Source organism: Sinocyclocheilus grahami, unplaced genomic scaffold (genome assembly GCF_001515645.1).
Source record: "Sinocyclocheilus grahami isolate Dianchi unplaced genomic scaffold, SAMN03320097.WGS_v1.1 scaffold17.1, whole genome shotgun sequence".
NCBI classification, from domain to species: Eukaryota; Metazoa; Chordata; class Actinopteri; order Cypriniformes; family Cyprinidae; genus Sinocyclocheilus; species Sinocyclocheilus grahami.
This window is the reverse complement of record NW_015505196.1, coordinates 3,078,595-3,102,487: the sequence shown is the minus strand read 5'-3', so window position 1 is coordinate 3,102,487 and position 23,893 is coordinate 3,078,595. Positions and strand designations below refer to the sequence as shown.

The following is a 23,893-nucleotide window of genomic DNA, read 5'->3' as shown; positions in this document are numbered from 1 at the left end:
TGTTTGATTGACTGAAAGCCACTGTGTTTAAAAAGAAAAAAAATACTGTGTTTGTAGTAAGGGTGACCTACATGATAATAGTGGCATGTCAAGCATTTTAAGTGTATTATCTGATTTATTTATTTATTAGGTAAGCATTCCTCTGAAAGACTGAATGCTCTTCACTTTGCTGTGAGAGTGGTCTAGGGTGTGTGGCACTAGGTACTGATGTCTGACAGTAGTTGAGACATTTTTGTGATACATGTGTATGTTTAGATGCAATGTATGCAGTAACTCATGGTAATTATGTAAAGTGTACTGTTTAATAGGCATTTTTTAAATGAAAACTTAACCTATACATTTTAAGTTTTACACAAAATGAAGATGTGCAGGAGTGTGTAGAAGATAGCAGTTTACATTTTTTTTATCTCCCCCTTGTGGTCTGGAGGATACACTCTTGTGAGATCACTGCTGCTGTAGAAAAGAAAAACAGATTCCTCTCACATGAGAGATGTTAGAGGACATGTACCTTCATGTTTGATCTAGTTCAGCTTTTTTGTGATGTTCAAGGTATGGAATCGTATTTAAAAAGCAAAAGAGCATCTTGCACAAAGTGTTTTCTGATGCCACTAACATTTACTCAAGACAAATATGACACACCCCAGCACAAATTATTTAAAAAAAATTTTTTTTTACTTTGTGTTTAAACATGAGTGTAAATTTTCACTGGTACCTAGATTCATTGTGGGTCAATAGTAGTCTGGGACTGAAACAGTAATTCATATTGAGTCTAAACTGAATTTTTGCATTAGTTTATGCAAATTCTGAGATTCTGAGTCTGTTATGCTGAAGTGTTTCTGAAGTGTGGATTACGCCTCAGAAACACATCCACTGAATTTCCTCATGCTTGTTTATGTACATCTGCTTATGAAATGAGCATAGGAAGTATCTGCATGCTGAGTACTGTACAAAAGAGTGATCTATACATATCAATGCATGACAATAGACAAGAAGCTGTCTAGCACGTTAAAACTTCCCTTCAGACTGGCATCAGAGGTGAAGTTGTCAAGGCATTTTTGTCTTCTGAATTCTGAGACGAGATATGGATGAAATAAGTGCTCTTGGTTTAAACAGTAACTTATATTTTTAATAGTTTGGTAAGGAATATGTTTGAATGAATTCATTAGGTTCTTGAAGAGTATACATTTTCTACTAATCTGAAGCATAGAATTGGGCTGAAGCTGAAGCTAAGAAGCTGATAATGAAAAGTCGGCTTGATTATGACTATAATTTTCCATGCACAGAAGAGATTAAAGTTATTTGATCACATGTATTTGAACAGCACAGACATTCAGAACTTGTGTCAGTGATGAAGTGATGTTATAGTGGATGGGATGTGGATAGATTTGCAAGGTCCATGTGTTATGTTACTGTGTAAAGATTTATTTCTAAGAGAGAACCTCTTTCTCTCTGAGAGCAAAGCACTTATCACTATGATGATTACTCTTATTAGTTCTGGGGAACAGCAGCTTTAATAAATGTCAGTGAATTGTTATTTATGAAAATGTCATAAATTAAAAAAGATTGAATGTATAAACTGTCATATTTACATTAAAACATATTTGAAATGTTTATAGATTTTTAGCTACCGAGCTGAATCAGAAAACTGACAAACATTGTGCCATAATCTAGTATATCGAGCTCATTTCATATAGAAGAGCTGTTGTGTTTATTGGAACAAACAGTGCCGATCATAGACTTCTGGGGGCCCACAGCAAAACTGTGTCTGAATGAATGAAACGCATTTGTCCGTGTTTCACTCCGTCTCGAATCGCGCTCACGGAAAGCGCTTGAGAAACAGTGTCTCTTCTGCGGATCGGTACGCTTTCAACTCATTTTTGTAGTCTCAAGCAATACTGTACGACATTCACATTACATGATTTGACTGATTTTTATGTAGAAAGGGTGACAGCGCACCACATTAAAAGAAATGATTATTCATGTTTTCATAACTGCTGGCCAAATTCAAAAACAAAACTAAATTTAAATAATCTTTGAGAGCAATGGGGCCCCCTGGTGTTTCGGGGGCCCTACGCAGCTTGTGTATTTTGCATATAGGGAGGATTGGCTCAGGGAATAAATGTTCCAATTCGTACTGTGTATGATCCCATTGATACTCTCCTGTCAGCAAAATTCAGATCAGACGGGAATAAGATTGATAGTAAGGTGTTTTTACACAAAAATGTTTAATATGTAAAAATGTGGCATATACCGAGCATGAAAATAATCAGGCTGATACATTTTCAAATTGAGCAAAACAGACCGGAACCACATTTCCAGATATCTACGTTAAGTCTGGAAAACCAAAGGATTTTTCTCACAGTATATAGTTCCCTTTCGAGCTTTCACAAGACATCGCGGAGGTTTCTCCACTATGGGAACTCCTTCCCTTCCAACCTTTCCTGAAGTCCTACTGGCTCACGCCAGTCCAATTGACTGGCCAATTGTCGCAAAGTATGCAAATTGCACGTAAATACTAACGAGCTCGAAAGGCAGTATAAAATGCAGTGCACGTGACAATTACGTCAGAATATTCTCCTTCACTTACTTGTTCGCTTCAATACAACCTGAAGAATGGCTTCGTTCTGCAAGACCTGCATGGGACCTATCGAACCGCCAGATCAGCATGACAACTGCATCGCCTGCCTGGGCTTGGCCCACGCTGAGGCAGAGTTGGATGAGTCCAACTGTCACCTTCCCCGAGGACTGCTTCCACCCTCTTCCGAACATCACAGTCTTCGTGTCGTTCGGTCGGGAGGAAGAGGATGGAGACTCAATGTCAATTTTGGCCTCGGAGAAAGAGGATTGGGCGGGATCGGAGCATGACTGCCCTGACAGCGAGGGGACCCCAGATCTACAGGAGGAGCTTGTGAGGGTCATGACGAAAGCTATCCAGGAGCTCAACCTTACCTGGAGCCCTCCGGAGGAGCCTGCCAAGAGTAAGCTCGACTCCTGGTATTTTAGATCCTCTCACCGGCAAGCTGATTCGATGGCGTCTCACCCCTTCTTCCCCGATGTTCACGAACAGCACATGAAGACGTGGCCGCGCACCTATGCCCTGCAGCGGCCAAGACCCTGGGCTCGGACATCAGCCTCCCATCTAAGCCGTGCAGAACCACCACCCACCTCGTTAACAAGGCCTACGCAGCAAACGGTGAGGCGACATCAGCGCTGCATGCCATGGCGGTGCTGCAGGTGTTTCAGGCGAAGCTCCTGCAGAGGGCGGAGCCCTCACACCGGATGCCGTTAATGACCTGTGCGTGGTGACGGACTTCACTTTGATGGCCACGCAGCACGCCGCTCAGGCGATTGGTAAAGCGATGGGCTTTATGGTCGTCCTTCAGAGGCACCTATGGTTGAATCTAGCTGACCTCAAGGACGCGGACCGTAAAGTTCTCCTTAATGCCCTGGTGACTCCCTCCAGCCTCTTCAGTGATGCCATGGAGTCCATTATTGAGCGCTTAGCGGAGGCTCAAAGTGGGCCAAAGCTATGAGCCACATGATGCCTAGGCGCGCTTTCCAGCAGCACCGCGAGATCATGGTTTTCTTCGGCGCACGGTCCAGCGCAGAGGAGGGACACCAGGCACGCTGCCACTACCACAACCTCTGCTGCCCCTCTCCAGGAGCCGGATGTGCGGAGGAAGGTGTGGGGACCTGGGAAGAGGCGCCACGGCCAGCGGAGGAGCCCGCCGCCAGCTGCCAAGCCGTCGTCCTGACAGCCCAGAGAGGAGGGAAGAGTGCGAGAGTTGTTCAAGTTTGTGTTTGATAAACGTGTTCAATAAAAATGCATACATTCGCACAAAAAGAGCTTTTCCCTCCTCACTCAGTCACCCCGCCACAGAGCGGTGCAGAGCTGCCGCCCGCACGATTATAGCCGCGCAGCACTCGCCGGTGCATCCAACGACCAAGCCGCAAAAGCCACTATGTCAGTTACTGAGCACATGGGAAGTTATTCTGGGAATCTTGAGCTGGCTACTCAGTGTGATAGAATGTGGGTATCCGGTATACTCAATTCAGACACAGAGCACCCCGTTTCAATGGCGCGGTGCAGTCTCTAACATTGCCTCGAAATGCCCCGGTTCTGAGACAAGATGTATGCAGCCTGCTCGAAAAAGGAGCGATAGAGTGAGTTCCTCCGAGCGAGCTGGAGAGCGGGTTTTACAGCCACTATTTTGTGGTACCCAAGAAAGATGGGGGACTCCGCCAATCCTAGATCTCAGGCCTATCAACAGAGCGCTTTGCAAGCGTCCGTTCAGGATCCTGGCACAAATTCTCCCCGGTGACTGGTTTGCATCTGTGGATTTAAAGGACGCATAAATTCACATTCAGATAGCACCGCATCACAGACGCTTTCTGAGGTTTGCTTTCAAGGGCACGACGTACCAGTACTCTTCGTTTGGGCTGGCTTTAGCCCCACGCACTTTCTCAAAGTGCATTGATGCAGCACTTTACCCCCTCAGAGTGAACGGGATGCGCATTCTCAATCTCAACTATCTGGACGATTGGCTGATTTTAGCTCATTCACGGGACACACTAGCCAGCCATATAGACACGCTGCTTCGTCACTTGGCGTCCCTAAGGCTATGTGTCAACATGCAGAAGAGCATTCTCGCCCAGAGTCAGTCTGTAACATATCTGGGGGTGTGTTTCAACTCGGTGGAGATGCGCACCCGCCTCTCTCGGGAGTGCTTGGCAGCCATTTTGTCCTCCCTGCGCCATTTCAGACTGGGCAGCTCTGTTCACTTGAAGGAATTTCAGAGGCTGCTGGGACTCATGGCAGCAGCATCAGCGGTGTGTCATCTGGGTTTACTACACATGCTGTGGCTGAAATCTTGAGTCCCTTGGACGGCGTGGATTTCGGGCCGTTTGCGCATCGCGGTATGCCACGGCTGCATCGAAGCTCTGAGGCCGTGGTGCAACCCAGATCTCTTCAGCCAAGGGGTTCCCCTGGGCTTGGTGACGTCGCGCATTGTGGTCAAGATGGACGCATCGACTCGCGGTTGGGGAGCAGTGTGTGAGGGCATGCCGGCTTCGGGGCTGTGGGCAGAACCCCAGAGCCTGTGGCACATAAACCAGTCGAAGCTGGAAACAGTGTTCTTAGCTCTAAAGGTTTTTCGACTGCAGCTGGAACTGCGGCATATACTGATTCGCACCGACAACATGTCTGTGGTCTCGTACATAAATCACCAAGGAGGTGTGCGCTACAGGGCGCTATACGAGCAGGCAGCGAGTCTCCTGCGGTGGGCGGACCGTCACTTTCTCTCCATCAGAGCAGCACACATTCCCAGTCTCCTGAACTGCGGGGCAGACATGCTTTCGAGGAAAGGGATTCCTCAAGGAGAGTGGAGGTTGCACCCAGAGTCAGTTCGGATGATTTGGACGCGCTACGGAAGAGCGGAGGTGGATTTGTTCACGACGAGCGAGAATACGCATTGCCCGCTGTTCTTCTCTCTGTCTTACTCTCCGCTGGAAGGGGATGCTCTGGCATCGCCTTGGCCAGCAGCCAGACTGTACGCGTTTCCCCCGATCAAGATATTGCCGCTGGTGTTATGCCAGGGGGCTTCGGTGATACTTGTGGCCCCCGAACTGGCTGAACCAGCCTTGGTTCCCGGACCTGACAGAGCTGCTGGTGGTGCCACCCTGGCCGATCCCCATCAGGAAGGATCTGCTGTCTCAAGCAAGCGGCTCGGTGTGGCACTGCTTCGGGGATATCAGAGGAGCTGACCGCCCTGCATTCTCGTGTGCGCGGCACGCTCTTGGAGGCGCGGGCACCCTCCATGAGACGTTTGTATTAGGGCTGAACGATTTTGAATTCTAATTTTTACCTATATTGCGATTGCGATTTAATATGCAATTATTTTTTTAAAGCTCTTTATGTTCTGTATTATTCAACAAAGACAAGCTATAAATCATTTTATAGTATGCCCAACACACTATTAGATAGATTAAACATAAATGTTCTTTTCTGTAGGCCAGGCCTATATGTTACGATGAAATTAGGTGATGCATAAATTGATATGAATAACATTTTTATTTAACAACTACAAACACAGTATATTGACTGATTTGTTGAACTTTCAACCTTGTAAGCATGTAATAATTATGTTTAAATAAGCCTGGTGTAAACATTAATATGAAAGTCAGTAACAAATCACACAAACTAAAGTAGATTGCAGAAATATAAAAACAAATCTGTTGCTTTACCACACTACTTTAGGTAATTCAAAGTCACTGTAATAAACATATGTAAACATGTGCACTGCACTTTTTAAACATTGTCTGTTAACTTTAGACCAGTGGTTCTCAAACTTTTTTGGTCGCGCCCCCCTTTAAACCTATAAAAAAAAACTGCCCCCCATCCCACCTACCAAATAATTTCACTAAACATTATGAAAAATGTATATTTTTTAAATTAAAAAATCCTACAGCGAAAAAAACACCTGCATCACTTGAAACATTGAAAAATAGCATAGAGAGAATGACTTATTATTATTATTCTCTCGCTGTTATTTATTTATTTGTTGTGAGTTTCATGCTGTCCGCTAAGGCATAGGACACAGACAGGCTTTCCTCCTCACCAACGACATTAAACACAGTGTATACACTGGACGCGAGCAGCAAAATACAGTAGAACCCATTATAACCAGTGACGCTGTGTACACTGGATGCGACGCGACATTAAACTGATGCCTTGTTCTGTTTATGACGTACCTACACAAAGTTAAAATGATTTGCAATGGTCGCTTTGTCGCGTCAGTGTGGAGCTGTTGCGGCGCGACGGTCTGAAATGCCTTTGGAGACGGCTTATGGTAGAGAAATGAACATTCAATTCACGGGCAACAGCTCTGGTGGACATTCCTGCAGTCAGCATGCCAATTGCACACTCCCTCAAAACTTGCGACATCTGTGGCATTGTGCTGTGTGATAAAACTGCACATTTTAGAGTGGCCTTTTATTGTGGCTAGCCTAAGGCACACCTGTGCAATAATCATGCTGTCTAATCAGCATCTTGATATGCCACACCTGTGAGGTGGATGGATTATCTCGGCAAAGGAAAAGTGCTCACTAACACAGATTTAGACAAGTTGAAGCGTAGACAGAAAAGCATCCATGAGTTTGTTAAAGACAGTCCTGATCTGCTGAACTTCATCAAGGCTACAAGCGGGCGATACCATGTTTTTGACAACGACACACATGATCCAAACCAAGTCAACATGCTGTTTGAACAGATAGACCAGCTCGTGACTGTAAATGGTGAAGAGTATTACACAAATGAAATGCTTCAGGCAGCTGAGAGAGCAATAGAGGAAGAAAAAGAAAGACTTATGCTGCAACTAAAAATGAGTGAACAGAAAGCGAGAGATAGAGCGGAAAGAAAAAATATGTTTCTCAAAACTGGTTTGGCAGTGGCAGGAGGTGCTGCTGTCACTGCTGCTGCTGCTACTGTTGCTGTAAAAGCCTGCCAACTTCAATGAGAAAAGTTATCTGATTTGTTAATCCATCATTGGTTTGTCTTTGATTAGTAATATAATTTTTAATTATTATTGAGCAAAATAACAACTGACAACAGCACTGTACCATAATTTATGTCTATACCCTCATTGCCAGCTAATGGAAAACTTTATTATACTGGGTCACTGTAGTTTATTTTAGTATACAATGCATACTTATAATACAAACTTGAAATAATAAAAGATCATTGAGTCAAAAATTTGTTTTGTTTTTAGATACTTGATGACATTTGATACTTGATGCTTACTATGTGCAATGTTTGTGTGATATCATTTTGTGTCTGGTTATGAATGATGACCTTGAGTTTTGAGTTTTATTTTCTTTTCCAGGAGTGAAGGAGCACCTTCGACTGGTTCTGGTCGGCCTTCAGGGAGTTGGGAAGAGTGCAGCAGGAAACATCATTCTGGGCCGAGAAGAGTTTCTCTCAGACCTCAGCGCCACTTCTCTCACATCCACAAGTGAACGGAGGGATGCTGTTGTCTGTGGGAGGAAAGTGACTGTTGTGGACTCTCCTGGCTTATTAAACAGTGATGCGTCTGATACAAAAATAGAGCAGGAGCTGGAGAAAGCTTTGACTCTGTGTGAACCAGGACCCCATGCTTTTCTCCTTGTTATTCAGTTGGGTCGCTTCACTGAGCAAGAAAGACATGTGATGGACACTCTCCAGAAGATGTTGTGCTCAAATGTGAATTCATTCACAATAGTGCTTCTTACATATGGAGACAAACTTAAGAATAAAAGTGTAGACGAGTTTATAAGGGAGGATAAAAACCTGCAGAAACTGATCCAAAAATGTGGCTCACAATATCATGTGTTCAATAATACTGAGAGAGAAAACACGTCAGGTCAGTGAGCTCTTTGAGAAAGTGGACTGTCAGTTGGGAAAGAGAAACAAAAAATATAATGTTAGGACAAACAAGGAGCAGGGAAAGTCCTGGAACACACGCCACTTCTACATTGCAGCATGTTCAACAAGGATAACAAGAAAGTATATTCATTTGGTTTTGTACCACTGTTTTTTATTATGAAGAATAGCAATATAGCAGGTAAACTAATTGTTTTATTTACAACACTTTGAAATATAGATACTCAAATGTGCCTTTGAAACATTGCCTGTTTGGAAGAAATTATGTATATTCACTATTTTAAATGTTTAAGAATTATATGCAGTTGATTTTTATGGTAAATTTGTATCTTGTCAAACACAAGAATGTTTGCCTGTTTGAAAAATGTAGCCCTACTAGTTGATGGTAACGGTGTGTCGAATCTTGTGTAAACATTATGTTTGCGTTTTTAAATAAAAAGATGAACAGAAAGTGTCATTATAGATTATTATGCTATGATTTTTTGGCTGTGATTTACTGATATTGGGCGTGCTTGAAACACATGGAATTAAAGGCGGTTATTCTCATTAGTTATTTTTTTCTAAAGGTGCAAACTTGAGCTTTAGGATTAAAGTTTGAAAATCTGCCACTGACATTCAGTAAAAGGCACAACAGTGATCTTGTATATATTTAACCATTTTATAGCTGCACAATGACTGTGTAGATTCTTGTGCTGTAGAATTCACACACTAAGTTTCAGGACAATGGCAAAGCAGGTACGTCCTGCAGCAAATATTTTGATATCAAGAAAAACAAATATATAAAACATAGACACATCTTCTATAACCTTCTTGAAGAAGAATATTTTCAACAGATACTCATTTCAGTGTCAAATTGTATATACATGTTAATGATGTAACATATTACATTATGCAATATGAATCATTGCTTTTGCATTTCAGTGCCAGAGCAGCAGAATCCATGTGAAGAGCTCAGGATTGTTCTCTTGGGAAAAACTGGAGTTGGAAAAAGTGCCACTGGAAACACTATTCCTGGTGAAAATGTTTTTAAAGTGAATTTGTCATCATCGTCTGTGACAAAGGTTTGCTGTAAAGCTACAAAGAATGTGAACAGTACAAAGGTTGCTGTTATTGACACACCAGGACTGTTTGACCCCAGCTTTACTATAGAGGAGATGGTCAGCAGAATTAAGCTGTGTATTCCCCTTTCTGCTCCTGGTCCACACGTCTTCTTACTGGTGCTTCAGCCTGGTCGCTTCACAAAAGAGGACAGAGACACCGTGGACATCTTTCTCAAGATCTTTGGAGAAGATGCAAGTAAGCACGCCATGATTTTATTTACACATGGAGAAAAGTTTGAGGGTAGAAATGTTCAAGAGTTTGCCGCTGGCAATCCTGAATTAAAGACACTCTTTGAGAAATGTCAGCGATATCATGTTTTTAATAATGAGAACAAAGATACCATGCAGGTTGAGCAACTTTTTGAAAAAATGCACAAGATGATTTCTGAGAATAGAGGGCACTTTTATACCAATGAAATGCTTGAGAAGGCAGAGATCACAATTCAAGAGGAAAAACAGCGAATCTTAATGGAAAATGAAGAGCAGAGAAGCAAAGAACTGGAGGATCTGAAAATCAAATATGAAGCAGAGGCTCTGAATCAGGCCATAACAGAGCTGTGGGAAAGAAAAGAGAGGGAGGCAAGAGAGAAAGTGGAGAGAAACAACACATTTCTCAAAATAATCACAGACTTTCTGTTTACTACTCTTGAAAACTTGGACAAAACCAATAAAGTATACTTGTTTAACATCTGTAGGTCTATGAATCTTTTTAGAAGCCAGCCTAAATCTAACCTTAACCTCTGTAGACAACACCAACCCATCCATAGTATAGTGTGTGTCAATATGGGGTGCTGTGTGTACATTAATGAGGGAAAAAAATTAACTTAAATGATTTTAGCAAATGGCTGCAATATAACAAAGAGTGAAAAATTTAAGGGGGTCTGAATACTTTCCGTACCCACTGTATATACTGTATATATACATGACCTCAAAAGATATCTGGAGAATTTAGTAACTTAAAAATATAGATTATTTGCTTATTTAAAAAAAATAAAAAAAGATTTATTTGCATTATCTCTCAATGTAGCACATGTGCACTTATGCAATATATTTCATAAAATGATAATCATTCCAAATGATTACCTACTAATGTGGTTTCAGGGTTCCAATCACAAAACATTTAGACCCGTGTGGTTTGCAGCTTTTTTTTTTGTTAAGAGCGAAAACATAGAAAGTAGCTTCCAATATTGTGTCTAAAAGTCACTCAATATAAAATTATAGGTTATTTACACTGTTTGTATCGCTTCAATTGTTTTCCAAGGATTTCCTTTGTTTAGAAATGATAAATGAATCATATAGGCTATGTGCTTCATTAAAATACATATTAACGGATTATCATAGGAAATGTATATGTTTGTATTATAATACATCTCTGCATAATTACAATTTAATAAAGTTCCAGACCTATGGGTTTGGGAGGAGTGGGACTAGGGTTGGCCAACCCACTCACAACTGCTGCTTCTGTCTGTCTGCTTCTGTTTGCGTTTATTTAGATGCAGAACGTCTTTACGACCACTTCAAACAGGAGACTTTTCAGACACGCACTCCAACTTCACCTGAGCGCCAGGCGCAAGTCAAACAAGTGTGGAAAAGGTTCAGATGACAAGGAGCTTCAGTCGAACATCAGTGAATTGCTGTCAGATGAGATGTTGTCAGGCCATACAGTATGTCATCCGTTATATGGGCTCGTCACATTCAGCAGCGGCAACTCGGCAGCCAAATAATCTAATAACCCAGCTGCTGTGATGTCTGTTAATCATAGAACAAAATAAAAAAAAGAGGAAATCAATAATAATCATCTATATTTAATTTTAGAATTTAGTGTTGATAAATTGATTCAGTTTCTGTATATTTCCTACTTGCTGAAGGGCACAGGTAAATATGACATGCTTCACGCTTCGCATGATAATTACATTTTTTTCTCTTATGTTTTGTAGAATTTCGTTTACTTTGATCTCATTAGCATGAAAACACTTGCTGCTGCTTCAGCCGTCATATGGTAGATTATCCAAATAAAGTGTTTGTTCAACAAGCTGACTGAAGTCGATCCATTTCTTAGTTGGAAACGTTTTAATGACAAAGTATTGTTGTCATTGTAAATATAAATTTTTCCATGGCCACAGAGAATCAGAGATTGTGGGTCACAGACAGACACAAGCACAAGCACACTGTATTTGACAAACCATTCGAATTAACGCGCGGAGACCTTGTTAGGCGCTTGATCTTTACTTTTTGTGATTATTTCGATTGATTTTTGCTTGGTGCAATGCTGAAAAGTTGCTGTGTGGCGTTCTGTACCTCTAATAAGTTAAAAAACCTGTTCTGACGATGTATATGACTGATACACTGCAATGATCTGTCGTTAGTCCCGTCCCCCGGTGTAGTGCCGAGATTTGCCCCCTGACAGATTATGCACCCCCTAGTATTGTCTATGACAACTAAAATTAAATCCCAGGAAGCTTGAACAGTTTTGTAGCATTTTAAAATGCTGGTTTAATGTAGTAAGGCAGTGATGCTAAAAGACATGCAGATGAAGCCAGAATATATAGGCTAACGCAACTTTTTTTATTAAGCGTCTTCCTCCCTTCACAAAATCGTAATGAAGAAAACGCTTATGTATTAAGACAGTATTTAAAGTTCATATTTTGGGTTCATCAGTTTTTCTGCAGATATTATGCTTTATTAAGTAAGGTGTGTAACGTTACAGAATGTGGTAGGCTAGCTATTTTAATACCACTATCTCAGTACATTAAGCATTCTTTATATGATAGGAAAAAATCTAAATACTGCCCTGTACTCAATAGCGGAGAGGCAGCTTCCCAGAACTCGGCTTCACATTCTCTATTGTCATTTTGGACTCCTTTCTCTCAGAGCTTTCTCATGTCTCAGTTGTGTCTTCTTTTATTTCTCCTAAGGAATGTTAGGAGAAACATCTGAGACACTGTTGAGACTAAAATGAGAAATACATGAGAATCACAACTAGGTCTCATGAGCTTAGAAAGAGCAACCACTGAGCAACAAATGTCTCCTCTGGGAAGTGCTCTAAGTGATACAATATTAACAAAGGTGGAAGCAGATATTACTCAAAGATAAAAATTTCTATGGTGAAGTTTTGTCTTCTATAAAACACATGGATTTAAATGTAGTGCCTACTAGTTGATGGTAACAATTTTATTTATGAATGAGCAGAAGCTCTGAAACAGGCTATAACAGTGCAGTGGGAAAGAAAAGAGGGGAAGGCAAGAGAGAAAGCAGAGAGAGCCTCTTTCTCTTTGAAAGCAAAGCACTTACCACTATGTTAATGAGCTATGACTAAGAGCTTTAATAAATGTCAGTGGCTTGTTATTTATAAAATATTCATTCATTCAAAAAAAAAAAGATTGCATGTAATTTTTTTTACATTTAAATTTATTTTAAATGTTTATGGGTTTAGCTACTGAATCAGAAAACTCAAGCACTGTGCCATAATCTAGTGTATAGAGCTTATTTCATATAGAAGAGCTGTTGTGTTTAGGGAACACAATTTCCAATCCGGACTGCGTATGATCCCATTCATTCTCTTTCTCGATACTCTCCTGTCAGCAAAATTATCAGATGAGAACAAGATTGACAGTAAGGTGTAATGTTTTAATATGTATAAATGTTGCATGTACTGAGGGCATAATAATAAAAAGGCTGATACATTTTCAAGTTTAACAAAACAGACCAGAACGACTGTATCTAGAAAAGTTAAGTCTGGAAAACAAAGGATTAATCCCACAGGATATACTCTTAATTTATTTTGATTAAAAATAAAAAAAACATACAGAGTAAATAAAAAGGATGCCCATTGTAGATGGTCATTCACAGCAAAGTTTGTACATACTCTATTATAGAAATGGTCTAAAATTGTATTAGTCTTAAAAACTGAGAAAAAAAATTGGAGAAACATTTGTTGTTGAAAATCAGAGACACATCTGTAAATGTTTTGAATAATCTAAGTTTTTCGTCCCCCTGTATGATACTTTTGGGCACCTTTCATAATAGGTAGGCCTAATACTAGAGTTAAAATATGTAAACAAAATTGTTTCTAAACATCTGCTCTTCTGAACTTCTGCTGGGATATGTTACTGTAAAGCATACATGGAAATAATCAAATGAAACAACCTGTTTAATTTGGAAACAAAAAATTGACAAGATCAATAAGCAATTTCAACGGATGAAAGCGAATAAAATAATTGTTGTTCTCAGCTTCAATTCTTGCCCGTTCCTCCTGATCCTTAGCTAATTGCCTTTTCATTTTCTCTTGTTCTTCATGCACGAGATTTTGAATCTCACGCTCTAGAGCCTCCATCTCCCTCTTTCGCTCTTCTTCATTCTCCTTCATGATCCGTTGTTTCTCCTCCTCAATTGCTTTCTCTGCTTCCTGAAGCATTTCATTAGTGTAGTATTGTCCATCATTAATACTAACCATTTCATCAATTTTGTCTAGCAGCTGCATAACCTGTGCTCTATCCTGTTTGTCATTGTCAATCACAAAGCAGCGCTCCCCACATTTTCTGACAAAATTCTGTAGTTCTGAATTTTCGCTCACAAATGTTTCAATATTCTTCCCTTTAAGTTGATTTCCATGAGTGAACAGTGCCATGGTATAAGGTATTGCATCTTTACCAAATAATCTTTCAATAAATTCTATTGTTTTTTCATTTTCTTCTGTGAATCTTTCCAATTTAATAACAACTAGAAAGGCATGAGGACCTGGAGCAGAATAAGATATACACATCTTAATTTCTTCCATTACCTTTTGTTTACTTTCTTTATCTTTTCTTGTGTCAAAAAGACCAGGTGTGTCAATAATTGAGATTTTTCTCCCATTAATAATGTTAGATTTCTTTTTACAGTCTTGGGTAATAGATGAAGCGGAAATATTGGATTCAAAGACTTCCTTTCCCAGGATGGTGTTTCCTGTTGCACTTTTTCCAACCCCTGTCTTTCCGATCAGGACAATCCGGATCTCATCTATCATGTAATGATTTATGAAACAGATAATTATAATAAATAATTTCAATGATTCAATCATTTTAATAATCATAACAATTTTATTAGTTTTGTTTATCCATGCAAAGCACAAGCACATCTACAGTTGGAAAAAAACACCAATTTAAGACCAATTTAACTGACATAATTTTACCTGTCTCTGATTCAGCATTGCATGAAGTGTTGGTCTCATTTTTCCGGATCTGCAAACAAGTATATGAATATATAATGTTCATAAAATTATTGATGCCTTATAGGTGTGATTTAAAAAAACAAAACAATTATCATAATTTTAAGTACTGAAATGTCTTTAAACAAGAAAGTTTGTTATGTTTTAAAATATTTTAAAATGATAAATATATAAACCTTCTTAAAAAAACGGTTCCGGTTATGCAGTCTACTTTCATGGTTTTATCACGTCACAATATATCGCAATGTTGAACCATAATATTTTGGATCATAATATTTTAGTTTGAATTAATTTCACAATTAATTGACCATAGTGGTGAATTTAAAATAATTTCACTCATTTGTTTAAGCAAATACGTTGCGTTAAATTCTAAAATTAAAATGTTTATTTCCATACTTAGTTGTTAGGCATCCTGTTAATTATTTTGTGATTGTGTCACAATTAATCAAAGTGTCTGAGCAAGTTTAAGCGAGCAAGTTTGAGGATTGTACACAAGGCCCTCACAAATTCACTGTACACACCTCAAAAATACTGCATTGCAGGAAGAACGCATGTACAAGCCTTTGCTGTCTGATAAAGGATAATGTTCTTTCCAAGCAGCATATTTAGAATATTCCATCAGTGCCTACGGGTTTTTCATATGCAGATGCTGTCAGTGATTTATAGTTTAAGGCATAGCAACAATGCTACTTTTGTTAAACTAATATAAAAGCTATTCTGAAGGCACAGAGCAAGAGTCAAAACAACAAGCAATGATATTTTCATAGTGATAGTGATAATTACCCGTAAACCAGCTGCAACAACACCACAGAAAAAAGACCAGGAAAGCCAGGACTTGGATGCTTTAAGGGGTTCTTTAAACTGGCTGTGTTTTGCTGTGGTTTGAGATTTTTTTTTTGTTAACCATATGTTAATATGATGTATTAGCTATTTATTTAACATTAATGATATTTGCAATGCTAAATTTCATGTTAATTGTTGAATCCTACCTTCCATTGCAGATCTGCTGGTCTGAATTTCTCTGTATAGCTTTGTTTTAGTTTTAACTTTCATTTCTCCCCACTGTCCTATAGACCTGGTATCTATGAAGGGGAGGAGCCTCAGATGACACTTGCATGCTCAATAACTTTTCTCTTGTTTTTCTGTCACCTGATGCCTCTAAGCATTCAGTCATGTGCATTACGAAACAGCAGAATTCATCATGAATCTGTTATAGCTTTGATTTATTCAAAGTTATTTATGTACCCTTGAATTAGAAATGATTTACATAATGTATAAGTAAATGAATCCTTTAGTGGATAGTGTACTGCGCTACTGCTGTGTGAGCAAGGTCACACATGCCCTGTATGTGCTTTTTTTTTCTTAAGGAATGTTATTTGAGGCTACTGTAAGTGCAAATTCTACATGGAAAGAACAATTTGCATGTCTCATTTTTCTTTCGTTTAAATCATATATGGTGCTCTAAGGGGAATATTTGCTCTCCTGAAATTACATTTACATGCATCTGTTGCTGTTTTTTATTATTATTATGTTATGTTTCTTTGATTGTTTTGTCAAATTTATTTATCAAGTACTTGGTGCTTCTTCACAAATTTCATAACCTGAACTGAGAATTTCTGACAAATACATTAAAAGAAAACACTGGCATCACAGCATAAACTTGATTTATTTAAATAATTTTCGTTGTTTAAAAAGAATTTTATTAAGCTATTTAAACTCCCACTGCATTAGTTTGACTGACTGATATAACGTGGATGATTTCAATAGTTTTTACTATTTTCTTGTTTAAATAAAGTTTTTGCACAAATGCCAGTTCTCAAATCTCAAATAGTCTATAAACTACAGTTAGCAAATTATGTAAACATGCAGGGACGAATGATGGAAACATGAAATTTCCCACCAAAACTAGGAAGAAGAACAATCCACACTACAAGTGATAGGGCTGTTTAGATCCCAGATAAAAGAAAAGGAGTTTAAAAGAGGTCTGGTATTTGCATAAGCCTTTGGTGGTATATTGAAAAGAATTTGCACATTCCAGCAACACCCCTTTGTTTTAGAACAAAACCAACTGGAAAAAAGTATGTTTGTCAGGATTACATAACTCTACTGCTGTCATTTAACCCTTTACACCAACCCTTTACAGTTTCATGTGTGCATTAGATTAGTTTAAAATAGACTTATAATTTTGTGATGGAAAGTGTCACTGGCAAAATAACAAAGGTTGATTTTTAACGTGTCTGTTATGTGTGTGTTAAAACACATATTTAAAGGAATCATTTTCATGCTGCACAAACCCAGACTCTGTTGACGCTCTAGGCAGTACTGTAACAATTTATCAAAACTCATTTAACAAAACCTGTGTTGTGCCAAGGTTTTCATGTAGTATAGCATTTTATGACCATGACAATGACAATTTATTTATATAGCACGATTAAAAACAACCCGCGTTGACCAATGTGCTTTACAATAACTAAAACCACAAACAACAAGAACAAAACAATAAGACAGAAACAACTAAAATTGTAAAAGAGTACCATAAAAGTAAAAAAGCTTCAACATAATATAAAACAGTAATATACAATAGAATTAAATGCTTTATCAAATAGAAAAGTTTTTAAATTAGATTTAAAAACAGACAAATATGATGCCAGTCTAATAGATATGGGCAAATCATTCCAAAGTCTGGGGGCTTTTTGAAGCTCAAAGTGGGCAGAGCGGGCTGTCCAAAATTGATTGTAGAACCATTGCCATCAACTGGCTTACGATGCTTTTGGGAAAAGCAGCCCTGAAGAGTTTTGTAAATAATAGCCTACTGTAAATGCCCGACATGCCAATAAAGCTTTGATTATGCCAGTGGTTCTCAAACCTGTCCTGGAGTACCCCCAGCCCTGCACATTTTGTATGGCTGTTTCTCAATATGCATTCTGGTCTGTACTTGTGTTCTTGTGGACTTGTGAAACGTCATCAGTCGTCACCCAAGTACTGTTCCAATTCAAAGTTCACATCTAGCCAAGTACAGTTCAAATCCCCGGATGTGTTCTTGCTCCGCCCCTTTTATCAAGGATGCATCCAGAGGTGACTTGTGCGAACTTGAGGCAGCCAGGTATCCCAGAATGCATTTCGCACCAACCAGCAAGTGTTAATGGCGGAGGAGAAAACCTGCATCATTTTCAAAATATTAATGTTATTGTGTCAAGAAATGCAGTTCTAAGAGTATTTCAGGCAAGAATGCAGTTGTTTAAAACTCAAATCTGCGGTTTATTAATAAAGATAGCGCCTATTTGAAAATGTGCTTCGCCGTTTTCGGAGACGTGAGCTTTACGTGATCAGCGGGCGCTCAGTGCTCTGATGTCTCAGTAGTGGTTAAACATGAGGTATAATTAATTTGGGGTAAATCTAACAAGCAATCTTTGGTCCCATTAATCTATTATTTCTTCCAGGTCATATCGTTTTGGCTGAGCACAAAGTTATGTTTCATAAATTATTTATTTATTAATCGCGTAATACAGCACTGACTTTGTTGCATACATTTGACTGAATTGTTTGCTTTTGTCTTATTTCCTATTACATAAGTCTCTTATACTTTAGAGTTATACTTTTATAATGGCTATTATTGTTCATTAAAACTGACATTTAACAAAAAAAGCAGAGTTGTGCTTGTCATATTTCATTTTATTATACATTCAGTGAAGATAATCAGAGTATATGTGCACATATTACCTAAACTGAACAACTTTGCCTCCGGGAGTAATGCTGTCAATCAAATCGTTCATTAAATATTAAATATTCTCAATTATGTTAAAAAACTATTTTTGTGAACTAGTCCTAGGTTTTTCGCTCAATCTCGATCAAACCACTACAAAACAATTTTCTGGACTCTCTAGATCAATAATTATCAAAAACGTTTTGAATTTTGTCCTTTGGTTAGCTATAACGGGGTCATTTAGAAAAGGAGCTTGGCCACATATACCCAAAAGCCTATAAAACCTAAACGAAAACTCAAAATGTTATGAAACTTGGGGAAAACATGTGACAGATGACTCTTAACAAGCATGCAAAGTTTCATAGAGATCGGGCCATAGGTGGCGCTATAACAGTTAAAAAGGCCTCAAAACACACATTTCTATAGTAAATGATAGTAAACCTCAAATTGCAAAAAAAAAAAAGTTAATATATTCACACAAACACTAGATCTTCATATCATATGATAGATCTCCTCATTCTGAATAACTTTGCCTCTAGGACCAATGCTGTCAATCAAACTATTAATTAAATATTTGTGATTGTTTTAAAAAACTACTTTTGTGAACTAGTCGTAGGTTTTAAACTCAAAATCGATATAATCAGTGCAGTACATTTCTCTGGACTTTCTAGATCAAGAATAATAATAAAAAATAGAAAATTTGCATTTGGACAGTTATAACAGGACCATTTCGTAATATGGTCTTGATCTAGTGTACCCAAATGTACGGTGGCCGAGAGAGCTCAACGCGCTGCAACTTAAGAAAACACATGCAAATTGAAAAAACACCAGCAAATTAAGAAAACATCTTCATCAGTTTGACAACACACGCGCTGCAAATCCTCACAACACATGCAAATGAAGAAACGCTGCAAATCCTCACAACACATGCAAATGAAGAAACGCTGCAAATCCTCACAACACATGCAAATGAAGAAACGCTGCAAATCCTCACAACACATGCAAATGAAGAAACGCTCTGCAAATCCTCACAACACATGCAAATGAAGAAACGCTCTGCAAATCCTCACAACACATGCAAATGAAGAAACGCTCTGCAAATCCTCACAACACATGCAAATGAAGAAACGCTCTGCAAATCCTCACAACACATGCAAATGAAGAAACGCTGCAAATCCTCACAACACATGCAAATGAAGAAACGCGCTGCAAATAGCACGAACCACAACGGAAATGTTTCAAGGGGACCCAAAAAAAGTGACGGACCCGGCTGGGATTTGTTTTGTGCAGTGGCTTTTTTTTGTTTTGAGTTTCTGCTACTGATTCCTTATTTTTTATTTTTATTTTATTTTATTGAAGATGTAACATTCACAGGGGATACAGTCATAGCAATAAATTACATACACAACCAGAATACAAAACAATAAATACATAAAGAATAATAAAAATGAAATATAAACAGAACAAAAACAAATAAATAAAAAGTTAAACATCTTTTCTTTTTTTCCATTTTCTTAAATAAATAAATCATAAATAAATTAAAATTAAAAATAACTTAAATGGAAAATTACACATAAAATGTCAACTTCAAAGAATACACAGGAGGTAACCCTTGCATCAAAGTCAATATTTTTTCCATCAGTACAGTAGTTTTAACAGCTTTCTTATTAAGTGATGAGCAGAGAGATTCAGAAAATCATTTCAAATCAATACAAAAAATCCTAAAATTGGGCATACAATTTGTGCAGTGGCTATTGGTCAGTGGAGTTGTCGGTTGTCGAACTGTCCTGAGCGCGTTCACAACATCCAATGAGTGATGTATAAGCACGACAGATTGCTTCCGCTCATGCATCTATTATGCCAGAGCATGTACACGCGTCAGGCGCAGGATGTTCATCACGAGCCGCAGAGTTTAATTTGGTTTTGTCTGTGTATGTTTTTTTTTACTCTCAAAGCCTTGGAGCCCATTGACTGCCATTATGTGACTGACAGACTGCTACAGTTTGAGTTAAAAACCTTCGTTTGTGTTCTACTGAAGAAACAAAGTCACCTACATCTTGGATGCCCTGGTGGTAAGCAGATAAACATAAAATTTTCATTTTTGGGTGAAATATCCTTTTAAGGGGTTAAATAGCTAAGGCATTTGCACCCATTTGTGTGCCCATGGGCGTGCTGGTCTGAAAATGAGGTGTGTTCAGGCACATTGTTGGCGCGTTGCTATTTTGAGGCTGCTGAAAACCACTGCGCCATTGATCAACTGAAACCTGTTCTAAAGTCAATGGCGCAATATTTGTATTTATTTATTCATTTATTTATTCATTGTTATTTAAAGACCGCGTTAGTAATATGTGTCTATAGGCAGGTCCACAACGTACACTTTGCTTATTACAATACACACACAGGGACTCGCAGCACACAAACATTTTTTAATATGAAAAATTAAAGGATTAAAATGTAAAAGATTATTATTGTGTACATAAATATAAAAATGCCTACACGTCATAATGGATAGTCATTGCATGTATCAGAATTAGCCTACCTATTTGCTCGCGCACCAGCAGATCTATTTCAGAAGCGTTCTATTTTTCCACTTGCAAATTCCGCCATGGCGCGAGCGCAACTGGCTTTAAAAGGGTTAAGGCTAGAAGGGATACGTATGGTGCTACTGGGCATGCGCACATCAATACAACGTAATTTTTTTCACACTGTACAACAATAATTGCAATTTTTTTCATTATTGTAAGGGGTAGGTTTAGGTTTAGGTTTAGGCTTGGGGTAGGTGTAGGTGTAGACGTTAATAAACCACAATCTAATAGGTAGAAAATTAATTTCATTGTTAGTTTCCGGTCGGAGCTATATCCCTTCTAGCCACAACCCTTTTAAAGGGAATGGGAGATGAGACTCTGATTGGTTTATTGCACGTTATGCCCAAAACACACCCATGACTTATTAAAGGGGTCATATGACATTGCTAAAAAAAGAACATTATTTTGTGTATTTGTTGTAATGAAATGTGTTTATGCTGTTTAAGTTTCAAAAAACATATTATTTTCCACATACTGTACATTATTGTTGCTCCTCTATGCCCCCCTTTTTGAAACGCGTCAATTTTTACAAAGCTCATCGTTCTGAAAAGCGAGGTGTGCTCTGATTGGCCAGCTATCCTGTGCATTGTGATTGGTCGAATACCTCAACATAAACATAAAGCCATGCCTGCATTTGTGATCAGAGAAACGACAAACAACAAGCAACAAACAACAAGTGTTACTCTACACTGCTCAAGACTCGCGTTTGAATAGTCAGTGGAAAATTCTTTAACCCTTAAATGCATGAATGTTTCGCCAATCATTATTACATATTCAGGTCTTTAGCGACCCGGACCTATATATCCAGCACTGATGGATTTCTAACTGCTGCAATAGCAAAAAACTCTCTTGATATTTTAAGAACAATTACAGAAGAATAAAATAAAGCATATTTCGTTACCTTTTGAAACTTAAAAGGGTTCAATTTGAGCAGATGATTTTACCATCGCTGTCATTATCAGAGCGCACTTCCACAGTATATTCAACATCTGCCTCACATTCACAATCTCAACCTATTCTCAAAACTATCATTTTCAATGACTTCATATTCAATATTTTGATCACTGGCAGCTTATTCACCACATCCAGCATCAAATGGCATTGACATTTATATTTAATTGCGGATAGTAAATGCTCTGCAGTAAAGCCATTCAATTTCATGCTGTCCGCTAAGGCATAGGACACACACAGGCTTTCCTCCTCACCAACGACATTAAACACAGTGTATACACTGGACGCGAGCAGCAAAATACAGTAGAACGGATTTCTAACTGCTGCAATAGCAAAAAACTCTCTTGATATTTTAAGAACAATTACAGAAGAATAAAATAAAGCATATTTCGTTACCTTTTGAAACTTAAAAGGGTTCAATTTGAGCAGATGATTTTACCATCGCTGTCATCGTCAGAGCGCACTTCCACAGTATATTCAACATCTGCCTCACATTCACAATCTCAACCTATTCTCAAAACTATCATTTTCAATGACTTCATATTCAATATTTTGATCACTGGCAGCTTATTCACCACATCCAGCATCAAATGGCATTGACATTTATATTTAATTGCGGATAGTAAATGCTCTGCAGTAAAGCCATTCAAACTTATGATATTAGTTTGTTTTATGCCTGTAGTAATTATGAGTGAAACGTCACGTCATCATTGTTTATCAAACAGTACCACCTTGAGGAAAAAAGATGCATTGCACATATTGAGTCATCAGATATTTAAATATAGTTGCCCAGGAAAAAAATACTTACACATTTACATACCTCGAGTCTCTATTTCATATCGCGATATTATCGCAAATGCAATTAATCGTTCAGCCCTAGTTTGTATGTCCTAAAATGGGGAGTGTTTGTGAAATGTTGCCGTGATGCTCATATCGACCCGGCTGCTTGCTCCGTGTTTTCTACAGTACAGGCTGGATAGTGGATCTCTACCGTCAACTCTGAAAGTCTATGTGGCCGCTATTGCCTCGTTTCGTTCCCTGCTGGGCAGGCAATCGATCGGTAGGCATGTGCTGGTGATGAGATTTCTTAAGGGGGCAAGGAGATTGCATCCCCCGCGTCCACCTTCAGTCCCGCCCTGGGACCTAGAGGTGGTGTCAGGGCTTTGAGGACTTACATTGACTGTTCGGCCAGCCTTTGGCAATCTGACCAGCTTTTCGTGTGCTACGGAGGTCGTACGAAGGGCCGGGCCATGTCAAAACAAATACTTTCCCACTGGATTGTGGACGCTATCACGGCTGCTTATACAAGTCAAGGCTTTGAATGCCCCTTTCACATTAGGGCCCACTCAACAAGAGCTATCGCCTCCTCCTGGGCGTGGTAAAGAGGTATGTCTATTCAGGATATATGTCTTGCAGCTGGCTGGTCTTCACAATTTGCCTGTCTCATTTGCCTCTCGCTCGTGTTATTTTATTTCCAATTGCTGGGATACAATAAAAAAAATAACTTCACCCTCATGTCGTTCCAAACCAGTGTGAGCTTCTTTCTTCTGAGAAACATAAAAAATATGTATTTTGAAAAATGCCACAGTGTCTTCTCATTTTCATATTGGGATCTACTTTGATGAACATGACTACCATGTGGACTACATTTAACAAATGAAAATAAATAATAGGACAGTTCGGTAATGACAAAGCACCTGCTTCACTAACAGAAATTAGCAAATATTAAGCAGGTGTTTCAGCAACTACATTGCTAGTGTAGTTTGTATTTCTATTGAGGGCTGAAAAGCGTATTCTCTACAGGGCTGAACATAATTGAATAATAGCTTGTAAAAAATTATATTCACTATTTATTTTACATGGCTCTTCTTAAGAAACTTAAATAAATTATTTATTTATATTTATATATATATATATATATATATATATATA

The 23,893-nt window shown here is 38.6% G+C and overlaps 2 protein-coding genes across 2 annotated transcripts; one reads left to right on the top strand and one right to left on the bottom strand.

Annotated features, from left to right (window-relative positions):
* Window positions 1–7,253: 7,253 nt before the first annotated feature.
* Window positions 7,254–11,519, top strand: LOC107552077 (GTPase IMAP family member 7-like). Its single transcript, XM_016233899.1, has 4 exons — window positions 7,254–7,383; window positions 7,881–8,009; window positions 9,338–10,188; window positions 11,454–11,519. The coding sequence occupies exons 1-4, from the start codon at window positions 7,254–7,256 to the stop codon at window positions 11,517–11,519; spliced, it is 1,176 nt and encodes a 391-aa protein (XP_016089385.1).
* Window positions 11,520–13,168: 1,649 nt separating this feature from the next.
* LOC107552068 (GTPase IMAP family member 7-like) lies at window positions 13,169–17,101 on the bottom strand. Its single transcript, XM_016233887.1, has 4 exons — window positions 17,079–17,101; window positions 15,712–15,751; window positions 14,687–14,735; window positions 13,169–14,514 (listed from the first exon to the last, which is right to left on the bottom strand). The coding sequence occupies exons 1-4, from the start codon at window positions 17,099–17,101 to the stop codon at window positions 13,667–13,669; spliced, it is 960 nt and encodes a 319-aa protein (XP_016089373.1). The 3' UTR covers window positions 13,169–13,666.
* Between the last annotated feature and the right edge of the window lie 6,792 nt (window positions 17,102–23,893).

Excerpts from the sequence above, each read along its gene's own strand:
- LOC107552077 (XM_016233899.1), top strand. The coding sequence starts at position 7,254 with ATGCTGTTTGAACAGATAGACCAGCTCGTGACTGTAAATGGTGAAGAG. Across the intron at positions 7,384-7,880 it reads TATGCTGCAACTAAAAATGA|GAGTGAAGGAGCACCTTCGA; the intron begins GTGAACAGAAAG and ends TTTCTTTTCCAG. Across the intron at positions 8,010-9,337 it reads CACTTCTCTCACATCCACAA|TGCCAGAGCAGCAGAATCCA; the intron begins GTGAACGGAGGG and ends TTTGCATTTCAG.
- LOC107552068 (XM_016233887.1), bottom strand. The coding sequence starts at position 17,101 with ATGAAAACCTTGGCACAACACAG. Across the intron at positions 14,736-15,711 it reads CAGCAGATCTGCAATGGAAG|ATCCGGAAAAATGAGACCAA; the intron begins GTAGGATTCAAC and ends ACTTGTTTGCAG. Across the intron at positions 14,515-14,686 it reads CAATGCTGAATCAGAGACAG|ATGAGATCCGGATTGTCCTG; the intron begins GTAAAATTATGT and ends ATTACATGATAG.